Raw genomic sequence first — 19,977 nt, 5'->3', positions numbered from 1 at the left:
AAGTCAAATATTGGAAAGGACAGGATCAGACAATTTACTGTTAACCGCTACTGGCTATCTGATAAAATTTCAGGCATAAATAAATTTCACTAAAGTTTGATTTGCTATATGATCTGAGAGAGTAATGTAAACATTTTCACATATTCGAGGAACTTGTTTGGAAAAATAACTTTTATTGGAGCTAAAACTCAAGGCTTTGTAGAATTTATTTCAGTTCAGAACTTTAATTTTTTTTAATATTTATTTCATTTTTTTACTTTTATGTGGTGCTGAGGATCGAACTCAGGGCCTCGCACGTGCTAAGCCAGCGCTCTACTACTGAGCCACAACCCCAGCCCAAGAACTTTAAATTTTTTAACAGCTTGATTTGTGTCATGTCCAATTTGTCTTGAATTTTTACAAAAACAATAACAAAAGGTCATCTTTAAGGACAGGTTGGATTATTTGCATAATGTGCATGATAATTACAGCACCTTTCAGCTAAATATAACTGTAAATGTGAAATACAAATTACTAAACAGCAAACGCCAGCAGTACATATGTTTATGGGGATACTTGAATTGTATGTCTCTTAGCAACCACTGTTTTTCAGATTTGCAGAGTGGTTGAAAGCAATCTTTAGAAATATGCTGCTAAAACTCTGACCATAATAATTCACCCAATGAAATAATTCAAGGTTTGGCAACTTATTTGTTTCTAAAGGAAAAGTAGGGAGAAACTTAAAGAAACCTAACCCTTCTAACACAGATGAAAATAATCTCTATTGAGAACAGACAAAATTGATCCATAACCTAGAGTAGTCTACAACTTGAACTTCTAGCTCAGAAGGCAGTTCACCAAGTTATGGAAGTCTAAAATCAACATTTTCATAGACACAAGGGCACTATTCAAAGAATTGATTATCTGAAAAGTGTCTGACAGCCTTCTTATGTAAAGCCTTAGATGAGTGCATGAAAAATGCTAAAGGTTACGTAAATCTAGATTTAATAAAAATCACAAAGAAATTCCAGTAGGTGAGGCATAAAAACCAATGAACCCCTTCAAATAAGGACATTCAAAACCCTTGTACGGAAAAAAAAAAAAAAAAAAAAAGAAAAACAACCAGCTGTTTTGTCTGGCTCATACACAATCTAGATTTCCAGCTTCTCCTGAAAAACCTGAAGATCCAGAAACACTTGGCTGGTTAGTGGGAATGGCGGCCAGCAGTAGAGCCCACTCTCTCCAATTACTAGTTTCTAGCATTCCCTTTGATCATACCAAGACTACTTCATTATATATCACTTGTCTGTTCTCTGGCTTTCACATATTATAATTTACATGCTCCTGGCATTAATTAACATTCATTTCCAATATCGATTGGAAGAAACTGATTGGCAACATTGAATAGTAAGAATCCAGGGATATGAGAGACCATACATAACACATGAAAGGTCCTGACAGCCCAAGAAGAACCATATAAATAGAGTGCCAAAGGGTACCAATGATTTTTAGGATAAGAGTCAGATATCAAATAATTCATAACACACATGGTAAGACATGATAGAAAACATTGTCTGGCTTCAGACTGAAGCTATTTAAGAAAATACAGCTAAAGCATGTTCTCAAAACAAGAACAGATCTTAATAAAAATACTAGTAACAGAACAGCACAACATTTACTGACCACTTACCTGTATCAGTAACTATTTTAAGTGTTAATATGATATTCACTCTACATCTCTACAACTTTATGATCTAATAACCATATTAAGAATATTTTGAATATATCTACTTTCCAGATAAGGAAACTGAGACACAAAGAAGTTATATAACTTGCCCAAGGTCACATAATGAAAAATGTCAGATTCTGAGTTCAAGCCAACCTCTACACTTAACTGCCAATCTATACTGCTTCCTGATGGGAAAGAAAAATTCAAAGTATTGAAAAGACTCTTGAGACAATACAGGAAGCTTTCTTGTGAGCTTCAGATTTTAAAAGAACATATTCAAATGCCAAAAGGAAGGAGTAAAATGAATATTGAACATAAAAGAATGGTTCACACGGTCCTACCAAAAAAAAAAAAAAAGCTTATAAAAGCTAATGCACAAATTCATGCTCAAGTTTATGAAAACTGAAAAACAATAAAAGAAGAATGTACTTGAAATTGAAATATGTTTACAATTCTTACCGATTATAATATAAATGTTCATTATTTTTTAGTTACAAGTATATATGTGTGTATGTATATGAAATAGAAAGTGACAATCACACATAATTATGCCCTTCCAGACAATTAACAATCTTGTTTATCTCCTTCCAAAATCATAATGCATACTGCTATGATCTGCATGAATCCCCCAAAATTCACCTTGTGGAAACTCAATTCCCAATGCAAAATTATTCGGTGAATTCTTTTGGGAAGTGTTTAGGTCATAAGGGTTCCACCCTCAGGAATGGATTGATGCCTCTCTAAAGTGACTGCACAAACAGGTTAACTCTCTAGTCTTTCTGTCTTCTGCTATCTAAGGACACAGTAAGACCCTCACCAGATGCTAACACCCTGACCTTGGACTTCCTAGTTTCTAGAACTATGAGAAATAAATTTCTGTTCTTCATAAATCATCCAACTCAGGTACAGCAGTCCCCCGTTAAGCGGCTTTTCATTTCAGTTACCCATAGACAATCCTGATCTAAAAATATTAAATGGAATTCCAAAAACAATTAGTTTTAAACTGCATGCCATTCTGAACAGCATATGAAAAACCTCAACGTCCCACTTCATCCTGCCTGAATGTGAATCATCTTTTGTCCAACATATCCACACTGTAGAGGATACCCACTCATTCATCACTTAGTAGCCGTCTGGGTTATCAGATTAACTGTCTTTGCAATGCATTGTTTGTGTATAAAGTTCAGTACTATCTGCAGTTTCAGGCATCCACTGGGGACTCTTGGAACACATCTTTCATGGATAAGGGGGGAACCAACATGTTCCGTTGTTGTAGTACAAACAGACTAAGACAAAATATTACAAACATTCCTTTTCCCTAAAATAACAAATGAAGGCTCAAAACCTATCATGTTCTATAGCATGCATGCTTCACTTAAAAAACAAGCCTGTGAATTCTAGATAGGGAAGAGGGGTGGGAGGGAAAGGGAGGGGGCAGGGGATTAGCAAGGATGGTGGAATGTGATGGACATCATTATCCAAAGTACATGTAGAAGACTTGAATTGGGTGTCAACATATTTTATATACAAACAGAGATACAAAAATTGTGGTATATATGTGTATTAAGAATTGTAATGCAAAAAAAAAGAAGAACAGTGCTACCTTAGATTAGGTAGAGAGAAGTGGAAGGAGAGGATGTGGGGATAAGAAACATAGTAGAATGAAACAGACATTATTACCATATATATATATACATATATATATATATATATATATATATATATATATGACTGTATGACCAATATGATTCTACAATATGTATACTCAGAAAAATGAGAAATTATATCCCATCCATGTATGATATGTCAAAGTATATAAGTGCATGTTACTGTCATGTGTAACTAAAAAAAATAAAATATTAAAAAGAAAAAACAAGCCTGTGTAACTCTATCACATTCTTTTTATTGATGAATATTTCACTGTGTGAATGTCCAGTTTTTTCAATTAACTCCTGCTGAGGAATTATTGTTTCCAATTTTATAATAATTATTAAAAACAATACATTCAGTATATTTATGTTTATTTTTGTACACACAACTGAATACTTCTCAGGGACTTGCTGGGTCAAAATTTAATTTTGACAGAATACTACCAGGTTTCCTCTTCAGAACTTATAGCAATTTGCTGCCTATATAACATCTATTATTTATTAGTACATCTTCTTATGGGTTTTAGAGCATACTCAAAAGAGTCTTCTTCCACCCAAGCTTCTATTATGCTCCATTTTTCTGTTCAAAAACCACAGCTTTAATTAAGTGACTTCATAGTATGTTTTATTTATTTTTTGTAGTGCTGAGAAATGAATTATTTTATTGTCTAATAGGTAAAGTATCCTACCATCAGTCATCTTTCTCAAAAATTTATTTCATGAACTCTAAAAATTTCAAATAAAAAAGCTACTGGAATTTTAATTAGAACTGCACTAAATATATAATTAACTTGGAGATTATATGGACAACTTTATGATGGCAAGTTTTCCCATCTAGAAATATGTTACATTTGTGCATTTATTCAAGCATGCTTTGCAAAAGTTTAGTGTAAGGTTTGTATGGATTTCTTAATTTTGTTTTAAGGCTGGGGATGTAGCTTAGTGGTGAAGCACATGCTTAGAATACACAAGGACACAGGTTCAATCCTTGGCACCAAAAAAGAAAAAAAGGTTTCAAAAAGTGAAGATTTTTAAATTAATATTGGCAAGAAAAATAAGATATTCTGTCAATGTGGATAGATAATATGACAAGTATGAAAATAACTAATATTTAATGAGTAACTATAATGCCCATACAGGATACCAAAAAGCATTTTTACAAGTCATCTCATTTTATTTTATTTGTGATTTATAACAGAGGTGACTCTTACCGCCATTTTATAAAAGGATACAGTTGGTCTCAAGAATAGTCATCAACAATCTGCCCAAGATTTTTACTCTATTTAAGACTAAAGTTAGGGATCCCATTTTTGTAGCCACACTGCCAAGTGAACTAAGAAGACTTAATAGTTGTCAACTTTGAAGTGCCTCCTATATATTTTTTTTTTCCCTGCCACCCCCACGTCACAAATGAGGAAACTCAGGTTTGGTAATCAAGTGTACATACTTGAAAGTCTTGCTGCAAGTAGATATTTTTAAAAAAGGGGGGGGGGTGGATTTAAACGTAGCCTCTTTTTTAAAAAAAAAAAATTAGTTCTATATGGACATAATACTTTTATTTATTTTTATGTGGGGCTGAGGATTGAACCCCGTGCCTCACACATACTAGGCAAGCACTCTACCACTGAGCCAAATCCCCAGCTCCTAAATGCAGTTTCTTCTGTCCCCACAGTTCACAGTCTCACCTCCTAAAGTATACTTATAGTACATAGGGAATTCAAGATCAAACCCAGAGCTTCCTAATTTTCTACTACATCATGACAAAATAGCTAAATTCTTATTTTAACTTTTGTATTCAATGACACGTGGGGTAAGAGACAGGAAAAAAACAAACAATATATCAAGATGCTACATAAAATAAGTTTAAATCTCATGGCTGGATTATATTATATTAGTAAAGAAGTTTTAAATTTAAATCACCAAAACTCCTTTAGAGATTGTTGAGAATCTACAGAATATAAGAAATCTGCCCAAGAAAAGAAGAAGGTAAATGTCATCTGGATTTGCACCCCCAAAAAATAATATAAAATAAAATAAATAAATACTATGAGTGTTTCTATGTCAGGAGTGAACCAGGTACAAAACACACTAGGACCAAGTGGCATGGAAACAAGCAAGGAAAAAGTGAGGGCATAAAAAGAGACCTGAACTGGGAACGCAGAAGTGGGCAGGAGTAGCCAATATACAGGCAATTAAGATAATATAGAGGAAGGAAGGGATGTGGGCAAGATGAGGGTAAAAGAATGAAATGTCAGCAATAACCTCTCAAGCTCCAAGATCCCAGCAGGACCCAAGTCAGGACCAAACCATATAGGAAGGGAGCTCAGAACCATATAGGGAATTGAGGCTTCACTTTTAGAAGGTGTTTGGATTCCAGGATTAGTTGTCAGCAGACTAAAGGGTAAAGAAAGGAAGTGGAAGGAAAATAAAGGAGGCAAAGGTTGGAAAAAATGAAGAAGGTACTGAAACTGTAAAGTATATAAATGGTATTTGTACTTCATTTCTTCTCTCTGGCAAAACTCTGGGATAGACAGACAATTCCATGGTTTGCAAGTACTTAGTGCATGATCAAATAGCAGTAGCTCTGGGAGTTCACATCATAGCAGATGAATGGCATTCCTTTTTATGATAAAGTCATAAATGAGGGGGAACACTATAAACAACAATTCCTGGCTTTTACCATAGCATCTAACAAAATGCTCTCCTTATGATCAAAACTAAGTACCACAGAAAAGATGATAACATACTGAAGTAAATTTCTAACTACTTTAAGAATTCAAAGATTACTGATTAGTGAATCTATGTTAAAGTAAGGGCATTTCTAAAGACAAGTCCAAAGCTTCTATAAGCCTTGGGTAGTTTAACAATTTTAATCTATGACTTAGATGAGGCCAATGGTTAGCATATTTAAAGAAGATGTTGTAAAGATACAAAGAAGACTAAATAAAGTGGATGACAAAATAAAGATACAGAAAGACCTCCAAAGACTAGAAAGAAATGATATACCATGGAAATATGTCATGTCCTATACTTAGATTTAAAAAAAAAAAAAAAGTTGAATAACAAGAAAATAGTTTTACAGCAAAGGTCAATTATAAGTCAGTTAGGACCACAAGTTTAACATAAGTTGGCAAAGTCATGCAAAGCAAGAAATGCTAATGAGACTTTCCATTTAAGAAACTGAGTCAGCCAGGCATGATGGACGCCTGTAATCCCAGTTGCTCGGGAGGCTAAGGCAGGAGGATCATAAACTCAAAGCCAGCCTCGGCAATTTAGCAAGGCCCTGTCTCTAAATAAAATATTTTTAAAAGGGATGGGGATGTGGCTCAGTGGTTAAGTGCCACTGGGTTCAATCCCTGGTTTAAAAAAAGAAAAAGAAAGAAAGAAAGGGAGGGAGGGAGGAAACTGAGTCCAGACAAGCAGACAAGGGAATGGGAAACCTAGATCTAAGCTGTCCTGGCATGACCAGGTTCCATTCATTGTGTTCAAAGGTACATGTCATACATGAAGACAAATGGACATCCAGATGTTATAGACTTCAAAATCTGACAAATGAAAAAAGGTTGAAAGAACTAAGCACTTAGTCACATACTGGCAATCAATGATAGAGAACACATATTGACAATCAATGGGCCAGATCCAAAGCCTTCCATGTTAAGTTGTGAGCCATGACTCATTAATGCTGTGCCAAAATACTCAAATGTCCAATGATCTTCCTAGAATGAGTATACGGATGCTAATGAGTTATCCTGACCACTCTTCCCCTGCAAGACACCAAAGCTCCTTTTTAGTTCTGAGCTAAGATCTGAACTTAGGATTTAACTCTACGGAGCCACATACCCAGGGCATACAGAGGCCTTCGTAGCTCTCGGCTCTCTGGCATTCTGTTAGAATGAACCCTATGACTGACTCTGCTATGTTCTGAGTGTCAAAAGCAGTCAAAATATCAGCTATGGCTCACCTGTCTATCCTTAATTCTAAATTTATTAATTTAATTAGAAAAGGAAATGAAGTCATCATGAGGTATCAGCCTTTATCTTGCCTCATATGGCAATGGAGATCAATATTCTGCCAAACTGGGCTGGAATTGTAGCTCAGTGGTAGAGCACTTGCCTCATGGGCGTGAGGCACTGGGTTCAATCCTCAGCACCATATAAAATTTTTAAAAAATTATTTAAAAAAAAATTTTATATATATATATATATATATATATATATATATTCTGCCAAATTGATGTTTTTAATCTGAAGTTAGTTTATTGGCTCCCTAGGAGATATTTACTCTTTCCAGTGTCCATTTCTATTGATGAATATCAACAAGAGGAGCAAGAAGGTTCTAAAAATTCATTGCCACAAAAATACTCCATGTCCCAGATAAGAAGGAAGATAAAGTCTATGATTATAAAACAAAAAATGAGAAGTCAGGGAAAAACTACATTCGCTGAGAATTTCCAAAAGGACAGGTTAGAGTTAACCCTGGTGGGAAATTTTAAAGTGTCAAGCTAAGCAATTTCCTGGCAGTGAAAACTCTCCAATAACTCTCATTTTGATTATTTATTAAAGGTTACTTATGCTCTGCAGTCTGAGTTTTCCTACTCAGTTTTAACAGAGCTATGCAACAATTATTCAAGAATCCTTACAGAAATCAAAGTTTTTAAAGCTACCTAAGAGTCACACACACCAAGATTATATATTTGAAATTCCTTTATAATTAAACTTTAAAAAGAAAACTACAGGCATCAGCATTTCAGGCTGTTTAAAATGTAATTTATTTCTACCACAAATAAGTGAGGTGCCTATTACTTTAAATAGACAGTAACAGAAATTTACGTGTACATGTGTGTGTATGTGTGTTTATGAGGTAATATAATGCTAGTGTGAGTTATTTTTTAACAAACATCCAAAAAAAAATGAGACAAAGTATTAACAATTGAATAACAAATACACACAGTTAAAAGAATTTGCTTACCTGTAATACAAATTTCTGATCTATGTATTTTTTGGCAATGCTGGGTTGAAATTCTTGGCTTTCCAAAAATCGTATGAAAAATTCATATACAAGCTGCAACAAACATATTAATTTCAAGTTATAATTCACTAAGAATAATATAATTCAATAGAAATAATATTAAAAACTGTAATGCTAGCCTGTTATGCCAGAACTGGTAACTGATAGCACCTTAAACATTACGGGGTTGGGGGTAGGGGTGGATATTAATGAGCCAAGCTAGGTTTTTTGTTTGGTTTGGTTTGTGGCTCACAGCTCCTTCTGTTTTTGTTTTAAACCTTTCAAAGTTAAAAATTAGGAAACAAAGCCAAAAAAAGGAAATAAAAATTCTCCATTAATCTTACCATTCAGAGACTGTTATTTTAATTTTAAATCTCCTTCTACAACACATCAATTTACTATATCTTAACATAGTATGGTAAACTACTTTTGCCATTTAAACAATGCACTATGAACAATTTATATCAATAATATCTAAACCATCAGTCTTAGTAGATTTAAGTAGATCATTATAATTTATAATAAATAATTCTATTATTCATAATTAATTTAACCTATCTCCTATGCTTAGACATTTAAGTAGTCTCTGAATTCTCTATCAAATCATGCCACAATGTACATCATAGAACATATATCAGGGTGTGCTTCTTCAATTATTTCACAAGTAAAGATATTTCTAAAAGTGAAAATGCTAGGTCAAAAAATATACAAACATTCAGAATTTTTGATACTCATGGCTAAATTTCCTTCAAAGAATGTAAGGCAATTTACATTCCTCCAATTAACATGGTGGTGTAACCAATGTTCTCATTTAAATAAAGAATAAGAATATTCTCAGCTGCAAAGAAGAAACCTCCAATAACTGTTTTGATAAACAGTGAAGAATTATAGTTTATTATCTTTCTTTGAGTAACAAATCTATGTTAAAAGTTCTATTAGATGCTGGTATACTATACAACAATATATCAAAACCAGAGCTTTAAAGAGACAGACACTGAACTAAAAAAGCCTTACTCTATTCCTTACTATGTAATCCGAAGCAAGTTACTTTCTCTGAAACTTTTCTTCAGTTTCATAATGAAGGTGATAAGCCCTAAGGTTAAACGTGATATTACACACAAAGCTTTCTGCACAGTGAATAACACACACAGATTTACCCTCATATTGCCTAAAGCATTTGCAAATATATCAGTCTTACTCTTTACCATTAGTAATAAGTAACAAGGACCCCTGAAAGCTTTTATTTGAGATATATGTATGAACTGTGTATAATTCATCTTTATATTTAAATATAATTAGAAAAAGACAATTTTAATACTAATTTTTAAAACAATAAAATGCATTACATGTTAAGTATGTTTTTATGAACAATACTATTTTCCAAAAAAGTTATTAAGAAGTATTATTTTATATTTTAGCAAATCTCTTTAATGGCTAGCTTAATAAAAGACACATTCTCACCTGCTTCTGTGTTCACTCTGTTGTGATGTATTTTTTTGGTAAAAGTATGTTTTTTAAAAATCCTATCAATCCTTAAACAGTCTAGAAGCTGAAAAACGGAGAATCTTTGAGTCTTTTCATAAAACTGTGGATATTTCCCCCCACACTACACCAAAACTCAACAAATTTTCATTTTTTAAAAATTAGCTGCAACATGGAATCTGAAATGCTATCAATGAACTTTTCATACTTTGTTACACTAAAATCCAATCCTCTGTCTTGCATTTTGAATGGCCCTTTATCCATGTATAGCTTCCTAACATTCATTTGCCAACTGGAAAGTATCAGTTCCCAGAGTTAGGCAGACCTTTCAAAGGCTTTCACATTTCATTAAATTTTATTCTTTAAAAAAAAAAAAAAGAAAGAAAGAAATCATATTACATCCCCCTTGCTTCAGTCTTTAAACTTTGGGAAGTGGTAATACTCAAAGTGACATATAAGACAGATACAAATTTTCTAAAATTCTATTTCTAAATTTTACTTTGACTGCTCTAATTCTATCAGTGAAAATAAATGTTGCCAACTAGTTTCCTTATTTTAGAGAATATATCAAATACACTCGTCTTAATCACCATAGTTGTTGTTGTTATTAGCTGCTCCTTCAAATAAAAATGTTGTTTCATGAAAAAAAACAGTAGTTCAGCCTGAAGCTCAAAAAATTATCCAAGTGTCTTCCCATAAGATAGCACACCAACTTCAGCCATGTGATTTATGTAGATTTCAACTTCATCACACAAAAAGTTTTTAAGGGGCTGGGGTTGTGGCTCAGCATCGTCTAGTATGTGCAAGGCCCTGGGTTCGATCCTCAGCACCACATAAAAATAAAATAAAGGTATTGTGTCCAACTACAACTAAATAAACAAAGGGTTTATGCTCAAGAGCTAAAATTTAATAAAATTACCAATTTTTACTACTTCTTCAAGGACTTTCTCAAATGAAATTAGCTTTTTTTTTAAAACAAGAAATATGTGGCAGTAAAGAAAACAATAACTACTTGATCAGGCAACCACAATCTTAACCATCATTACTTTTACAACAAATACTACAAACATAACAATGAATAGTCAACTCAGTGAAAAGGTCAAGTAACACAGTATTGACCTTGAAGTCCGCTGGAAATCAAGTCTCAGGCCCCACTAAGAATCCACAGATTATCATTGATTTAAATGCTTTCTACAGCAGCCTTGTGCCTTCAGACTTGACTTTACAAACAGAATGTCTCTTCACTCTCACAAAGTAAAAAAAAAATTCTCATCTTTCAGGCCTGAACTAGCCAGCAAAGGTTTCCAGAGGGGATGGCAGAGTGTGCTCTCCCCTCATGTCCCTTGAAAGCAGTTGTAGTTTAAAATAGTTTCGTGGAAACACTTCAGACACATTTATTAATAAGCATAAATAAATGTGTTGTGCACTTAAGAAAGAGATTAAACCTTGGAATCAGAAATCTCCCTTGAGGGGCTGGGGTTGTAGCTCAGTGGTAGAGCCCTGGGCTCGATCTCCAGCACCACATAAAACTAAATAAACAAAATAAATGTATTGTGTCCATATACAACTAAAAAATTAAAAAAAATTAAAAAAAAAAAAAAAACCTCCCTTGAGTTTCTAAAGGGAAAGACTACGGGAAATAAATTACTTTTCAAGGTCACATAAGAGGAATCTCCAAGCAATCCAAACAACAAGAATTCAGCATCCATGTTTTTCAGTCTCAAGTATAAAGCACTACAATTTCTTAATTACAAACAGAAGTCCTGCAAAATTGTACTCCGCTGGAAAAACAGACCTAATTTCAGAAAACACATAAACAATAACCAAGGTAACTGAGTTTAAAAGACACCAATACAGATAGGAGATCAAGTAACATCTTGACATATACGAAGTAAAAAATTGTGAATTTAATATTATGTATATTTTAAAATATCTCCAAAGATCAATGATTTTTTTTTTATTATCAGTAATTTTGTATGGACCACAAATTTAAAACAAAGAAGAGGTATGCAGGAATAGTCATTGGGCAATGAGCCTGGCCAACCACCCAATAATTAGATCTCAATGTAATTTTGTTGTTAGCTACTACCATTCTTAGATATTTTTACTGTGCCTCCTTATTAAAAATATGGTCCAGAAGAGGAAGCATATTACTAATTATGAAGTTAAGAAAAAGTGAAAAAAATCTAAAATCATGCTATGTTTTGGTCAGAAAAAAGAGACTACTGGATCAATTAAAAAGTAAACTATTGGGGCTGGGGTTGTAGCTCAGAGGTAGAGCGCTCTTCTGGCATGTGTGAGGCACTGGGTTTGATCCTCAGCACCACATTTAAAAAAAAATTAAAAATAAAGATATCATGTCCACCTGTAACTAGAAAATAGATATTTTTTTAAAAAGTAAACTATTAAATTTAGTCATGGGCGACTATGACACAAATGACCTATAGTGCATAGAAAAAAAGATTTCTGAAATTTTCAATGAGTGCTCTCTCTCAGTTAAAACCACCTCTCAATGAAACTGGAAACGGGACTAATCGGTGCAGGAAGACTATACAAAGGAAACACCAGCCTCTTGAGACATGCCAAGACCCTATACAAAGATATCCACAAAGCAACAGATAAATGAAGGTAACAGTGTTCTTTCTGGCCTGACCTTTACTATGAATGAAGGACAATTTGTGAATTTTAAAAGTAAATTTCCTTCAATTAATCCAGCCTTACTCAGTCATACCTCCCCCTGAGCTAAAGACGGGACCTGATGGATTATAGGCTTGAACAGGGTGTCAAAACAAATGAAACTAGTCTATTTGAAATGGTTTGTTATCACCATCTTTCAATGTTGCTTTGGTTTTAGGGTTTCAGATGAACTAATGATTAATACTCCCACAGTGTAGGCTAAAATTTTGGGTGGCAAATTTAGTTTAATAACTTGAGAAATTAATTTGGTCCTATATAAGAGTCATTCACTAAGGGAAGGATTATCTGAAATACTGAGTTATTCAACTTTATTGTACTTTTGGAGAAACTTATATCTATGTGATGGCGATTTAAAGTGTTCAAAATGCTCTTCTAAATGGCAAGAGTGACCTCTTCTTTGGAATATAGAGAAAACAGTAAGTTGAAGCTTTGAGGATCTCTGTGTATTTTCTACCATAAGATGTGGGCCTTCCTCAAGGAGATTTTCTTTAAAAAAAACCAACCTAAAACTTTCAAACTAAATTGCAACTCAGTGAACTGGAGCCAAGCAGTAAGAATACAACAGAACAAGAAGTCCACCCATTCAAAAGAGTTTGTTTTGGGTTTTGTCACAATCTGGGATATACCTATGAAATGCACAAATTATTTTACAAATATCTTAGACTACAAATAGTATGTCTGGCATCTTTTAAAAAAATAAAACATTGACGGGCACAGTGGCACATGCCTGTAATTCCAGCAATTCAGGAGGATGAGGCAGAAGAATCACAAGTTCAAAGGTTCAAAGGCAGCCTCAGCAACTTAGCCAGGCCCTAAGAAACTTGGGCTGGGGCTGTAGCTCAGTGGTTAAGCATCCCTGGGTTCAATCTTCAGTGCCAAATAAATAAAATAAAATAATTTTTTTAAAAAAATTTTAATCGAACGACCACAGTGGCTTAACTAATTTATCTACCAATCTTGGCATTGGTAATAGGAACATATACGTATCACATGCCTAAGTAAAAAACAGCTCAGAAAGCTCTTGTGTAATTAGGAGAAAGAGCATACATACGTACCTGTAGCAACCAGGAGCTGCCAAAGCAGGACAGGCCCAAGTTGTAAATTTATGTAAAAAATTCTCAAGTGGGGAAAAATGTAAATTCAAAGCATGTCTAGATCTAAGCTTCATCTCTCTGCTGCACAGTCCTCAGCTCTCCAAAATGTCAACTAGTAACCATCAGCACACTTCTACAAAGCAGCAGAGAATTCTGCCTAGGGGTGGAGATGTACAGGGTTCTACTCCTTCTCTCCATATTGTTCCTCCTGGCCATTTGTCTCCCCAGCCACTGTAGACTTTTTGATAGACAGAAACATGACTTTGGGGCTTGACACATTCAAATCTCCTTATTCTATTCTCTTGAGAAATTATGGCCTTGAGAGAATGCAGCAGAGAAAGGACAAGCTGGAAAATGACCAGGTATACAATACAGATGGGGCTGGTGCTAGAAAAATAGGTATAGTGATACCCCTAACCCGTCCTGGCCTAAGATTATGATTGGGCAACTTGGCCTTCTCAGTGCACCAGAACAAAACAGGCCATGTTTTCACTTTGCTATTTCTCCTTCTTACAACCTGGGGAAGAAATAGTGATTGCAGTTGGGATTTGCCCTTCTGGACTAAAGAAACACACTTGTGGTTATCACAAAGACAAAACATACAAACTCCCCAGGGTATTAACTGCTAAAAATGATACATGTACTCTGTGAACTAATCACATACAACTATTATTAATGTAAAAACAGTTCTGTTCATGTTTAAAATTCCAGTGTGTAGGATCACAAATAAGCTCTAAACGTGGGGAAGCCCACACGAAAGCACTGCAATAAAATTATTTTATTATGTTTATATCCTAATTATGAAGAGTGGGAAACAAAAAGCATTCTTCAGTTTTCTCATCAATATATTCTAATTTAACTTCTTGGTGAACAAAGGCCTTCAAGGAATTTCCATGCGAATCAATGAACGAGTTAATGGATCTTTCCTTTGAAACACAGGATAATTCAAAGTACCTGTAAATGTGGCCACGATGCCTCAAGGGTAGGTTCATCTTCTTCTGGATCAAATTCATTGCTGTCACTAGGAGGGAGAGTTCTGAATATATTGCAAGATACCTAAAAGTAAACAAGCATCAGAGTTAGCTGGAAGCACCTCCTGGGCAGATTTACTCATGGCCAGCCAAAGGAAACCCAGATGACAAGGTGTGGGAGCACCACCAAACTGGAGTAGGGATTATGTTCCACAGGTTTTGAAGCTAAAAATGCCTCAAAGGCAAAGTTCAGTACAGCACCTTCCTACCCTCTTGAACAATATTACTTGTCCTTAGTTAGCAATCCCCATCCCAGGTCCCTGTGATTCTAGACTTCCCATCAAAGCCTATTCCTGGTTACTTAGCAATCAAGCATGCTTCTAATTAACATCATTACAGTAAGATATAAATAACTGTTGATAGGCTACAAGTACTTTCCTTCTCTGCCTTATTCACAATTTACAAATTTATAGTTGAGCTAATGATCAAATTTCAGGCATTCACATATACACATGCATGCACTCATGCACACACACGTGCACACACAGACACACAAATCATAAAAGGTATTTCAGGACATTTCTAATATCCTTAAAATCATACCTAATTTATCCTCGATTGGTTTACCAAAATAATAATGATGCCCAGGATAAAGTAGATCTATGCTATAAACTTCTATAAAACTAGACAGTCTTTAGCCATAGGCAATGTCCAAATTAAATGCTAGTTGTTCAAAGAACAGCCGTATATTGATGACTGTTGAAACAGGGTGATAAAGAGTAAAAATTTATCATATCTACTACAACTGTATTTCTAAAGTTAAAAGCTTATTTAATTTCCATGTTATTTTGTATCCTATGTACTAACCTATCTTCTCCCAATGACCCAAATATCTTCTGATCTGATAAATAAACCATGGGGTTAGGGGAAATATGTATAGAAGGTGAAAGAAAAAGAGACACTGCACTGGAAGTCTTCCATGGATTTTCTAAGTTATGCAGATATGCTGAGCTATAATACAATACTTTGAAAGAGAAAAGAAGAAAAGTTCTGGGGGCTCCATATAAGTAGAATGTATTTATTCACCCCAATAAGCATTTATTAAGTGTCCATTATGTGTACACACTGTTCTCGGCACAAGAAAAATGATCATGAAAGAAGCAGACAAAAAAAATTCATGCCTGTCCAGGTGTAATGGCCCACATCTGTAATCCCAGCTGCTCAGGAGGCTGAAACAGGAGGATCATGAGTTCAAGGCCAGCCTCAGCAAAAGCGAGGCGCTGAGCAATTCAGTGAGACTCTATTTTTAAATAAAATACCAAATTGGGCTGGGGATGTGGCTCAGTGGTCAAGTGCCCCTGAGTTCAATCCCTGGTACATCCACCACCACCAAAAAAAAGTTTAAAAAAAAAATTCTTTTTTTTTAAGTGGGATTGGGGCTATGGCTTACTGGTTAAATGTCCTTGGGTTCAATCCCTGGTACTAAAAATAAATAAATAAATCCATGCCCCTTGTGATAATTATATTCTAGTTAAAGTCACAATGCCTCCATTTCCTAGTTATGGAAACTAAACTCAGATGTGTAAGCTCCAAAAATGAGACTGTATTTTACATGCTATGGGAAAATAGTAGAGATCTTAAAATAGATAAATGACATCATCTGATTTTTGCTTTAAAAAAAAATCACTCCAGTAGCTATTTATAGAATGACCAAGAAGGTGACAAGCTGGCTGTTGCTGTGACAAGAGATAATGTTGGCTTAGAATAGGACAGCAGCAGAGGAAACATGATATAGATTTCTGGAGGTAATAGCTGCTACAGGCTTAGATGCATAAAGTGAAGGAAAGAAAAGAATGAAGGATGAGTCACAGTTTCAAGGCTATTTACCCAAAGTGGAGAGAACTAGGAAAGGCAAAAGGTTTCTTTCTTTGCTTGCTTGTTTTGATGGAAAGATCCAGAGGTTTCATCTAGGGATGTATTAAAGCAGCAATATCGAGTAGACAGCCATACATATGAATCTGGACTTCTGAACTAGACAGGTCAGGAATGGAGGCACATAAAGACTCACCAGCATATAGACAATATCTAAAGCCACAGGGAACAGACAAAGAAAGGAACAGAAAGGAAAGGGCCCTTAAGCACCCTATAGTTAGAAATGCGGTAGAAGGAGAGCCAAGAACAACAAATGAAAAGGAGCAGGGGGAGAAGCACCAGAGTTTGGGGGTCTCCAGAGCTGAGAGAAAATGTTTTAAGAAGAAGAAAACAGCAACCAGTGCTTCTGAGGCTAAGGTGAACACAGAGCAGTAGCTACTGGATTTGATAGCCCTGTAAAATATGTACTACCAGCATCCCCAATTCAACACCAAGAAAACAATGCACCCCTGTTAAGCTCCCAGGTTACAATCAACAACCTGCAGAATTACTTGGGGACCTAGATTTTCAGGATTCCCAGAGTGAATAAGGAGACACATGTTTTTGCTCTTTAGTTTGAAAGACAGAAAAAAAAGGGGATCATCTTAAATTACGTTCTTGCTATGGCTAATGAAGCAAGTATGCTCAGTTGTATTATTTTTGCCCCTTCTAATAATTATTAGAAATTACGTTTGTGAAGAAACCAGTGACATAGCACATAACTATCCACCTACAACTTCCTTCAACCAGTCAATTTTGAATCCTCATTAAACTATACATGTATTTCAAAAACTGAGTTTTCATCCCAAGTAACTTAGATGTACTGTACTCTTTAACAATTTTTTTTTTAATTTTCTTTTTCCAATGCATGATAGTAAACCATGGAAGGGGGGGGAAACTTTTCTGTAGTGAAAAATCTGGGTAAAAGACCAAGAAAGTACCCTTGGACATACAAACACAGTGACAGTGCTCAGCATGGGTGGCAGCAACTACTTGTTTACTTATCCATCTCTTCTTACTCATGAAGAACTGACCAAGAATATGCAACACATTTTTTTTACCTTATACTTGGCATTCAACAAATATTCATAAAATAAAATTTCATATATATTAATCAAATTATGTATTGTGATTTTGCTTTAAACTTTAAATTTCAACTTAAAGTTTTCTAGATGATTTTAATAAATCTAGGTTAATTATAAGGGTATGTTAAGTCTGTACAGTCTGATTTGATCAAAGTTTCATCTCTCAGCTACCACATCAAAAGGAGACCAGGTTGTGTAAATAATTTTAACAGTAGGTATAGAGACACACAGCTATTTCTTTAGCTGGAACTTCCCTGCCATGCTTTACTATATCTATTTGTAAACATTCACCAGGTGAGACAATTCGGAGCTGACTACACTGGTGAAGAAGACCTCTTTACCAATGGGAAAGAATAACAAAGCATATCAAGTATCAAGTAAATGGCCAAACCTTTGGTCCAGCCTGGGACATCATGGTAGGTGCTTCAGAAAATGCCATGAAATAAATGAGTCATTACTTCCATCCTTGAGAATCCACCCTAAGAAACTAATCTAAAACAAGACTGAAAAGGCTACTTAAAGTTGTCATTTGCAACATAAAATTACAACATAAAACATAAAATTGGAATAACCTTTTAATCCTGCATCACACACATACATCAACTCAGTGAATTATGGTGCAGCATTAAATATTATAGCAATATGGAAGCACAAAAAAAGTTTATAATAAAAAGATTTAGGTGGAAAGACAACTGAAAGCTGTGTGACTATAAAAAATGTAAAGGTAAATTAAAAGTTGTATTGAAGTAAAAGAAATTTGGATGATAAACTAGATAGTTGCTGTATTTCCTCTTGGGACACACCAAATAAATTCTAAATCTTTAAACAGTGTAAGTTAGGGTTGGGGATGTAGTTCAGTGGTACAGTGCTTGCCGAGCAGCATGAGGCCCTGGGTTCAATTCCCAGCACCACCAAAATTTTTAAAAAGTGTAAGTTAGAGGGCTGGGGTTATGGCTTAGTGGTAGAGCACTTGCCCCCAGGTGTGAAGCACTGAGTTCAATCCTGAGCACCACATAAAAATAAATGAAGGTACTGTGTCTATGTACAACTAAAAAATGTATTTTAAAAAAAAGTGTAAGCTAGAAACTTAACACATGAATCACACTTCTCATTTCATGATGAAAACAGACTCTTAAATTTGTTATACAAGACTATCATCCATAAAGAGCTAAAAACCAGATTCTACTATGCCTTAGAACTTAAAAGCTCATGAATGAATGGCTTAAGGACTGAAAGTATGGACACTGTATAGTTGAGCTCCAAAATCACAAACTTAAAACCAAGTCATCCATAGATGAACAGGCAGCTGGTGTGGGAGGTATGTGGAATTGTCTCTAAATCCCCTCCTGCATCTACAACAGCTTGTATGTGCATCCTATTTGCAGACAGGACCAATGCCTTTTCAGATTTACAAAATAATTCCAGTATCTAAAACAGGTTAAAACCCACTGTCCCAAACAGGAGACTTAGTCCCATTAAAATTGTCCTTTATCACCCACAGCCATTTATTATTTAAAGTCCAGGGTTGAACAAATCATTAAATAGGTAATGGTAGCTGCATGTTTATGCAAATGTATCATAACCACAAGAAACTGCTGCCATCCCTCCCCAGCACACAGAAGTTTTGTAGAGTCTATGTGGCAAGACTGAAATGCATTAAGGTTATTTCCAAAGTTGGAAACTGCCTCCATAATATATCAAAATATATTAGACTCTATTCCTAAGCTTTTTATGTTATTCAGGAACAGGTTATCAAAAATGAACAAAAGAAAAAACATTAGGATTTATTTTCAACTCTTTTATTTTAATTTATGTTGGTGTTAGTACAAAGACAATTTAAGAAATAAAAATATCTTTGAGAAAGTCCAGTTTATTTTCATTCCAAAGATAAAGTAAACACCATACATTGGAACCAAACTAAAGGCTTAAAGGTATTGGCTTGACCTCCAAAAAGTGACTATAAGGACAGAAGGCAAGGCTGAAGAGTATGGGAGGAACAGGTGTTAAAACCTGGAAAACACTTCTTCAAAGGTAGAAATCCTAAGATTAGGAACTCAGCTGCCAACTTTCTAGAATCAGGTCATGTTTGAGACTCTCATCCACTCCTTTTCCTTACAAACAGGAAACAGAGAGGTGCAAAAAGATTTGAGTTCTGCAAGACAGCAGAGCAGGCAGGAAGAATCTCAGGGTTCCTTTTCTGAAACACCAAATCCACCCCAGCCTGGCCCGGGCAACCATGGTTGAACCTTAGCTTCTCTATTTCTCTCCTTTTTCTCTGACTTCCCCCACTTCTTTTTATCATTTCTATTATATTCACATTTTCTCTTCTCTCCTGTTCCATCCGCTCCTTGGGTTTTTGGTCTCCAGGTTCCA

The 19,977-nt window shown here is 34.9% G+C and overlaps 1 protein-coding gene across 4 annotated transcripts in view; it reads right to left on the bottom strand.

Annotated features, from left to right (window-relative positions):
• The window catches only part of Ppp2r5e (protein phosphatase 2 regulatory subunit B'epsilon), a 166,568-nt gene that overhangs the window by 35,400 nt on the left and 111,191 nt on the right, over positions 1-19,977 (bottom strand). For all 4 annotated transcript variants that reach the window (XM_058584604.1, XM_046461081.2, XM_046461082.2 and 1 more), the window contains exons 4-5: positions 14,592-14,693; positions 8,326-8,418 (exon numbers count right to left, since the gene is read on the bottom strand). In XM_058584604.1, coding sequence (XP_058440587.1) covers positions 8,326-8,418; positions 14,592-14,693 — 195 coding nt within the window. The remainder of the gene's footprint in view (positions 1-8,325; positions 8,419-14,591; positions 14,694-19,977) is intronic.

This window comes from Marmota monax, unplaced genomic scaffold (assembly GCF_021218885.2).
Source record: "Marmota monax isolate L192 unplaced genomic scaffold, Marmota_monax_Labrador192_F-V1.1 WCK01_AAM20220418_F8-fsc00001, whole genome shotgun sequence".
Lineage (NCBI taxonomy): Eukaryota > Metazoa > Chordata > Mammalia > Rodentia > Sciuridae > Marmota > Marmota monax.
Note: the sequence above shows the minus strand (reverse complement) of the source record. Positions and strands in the feature narration are given on the sequence as shown.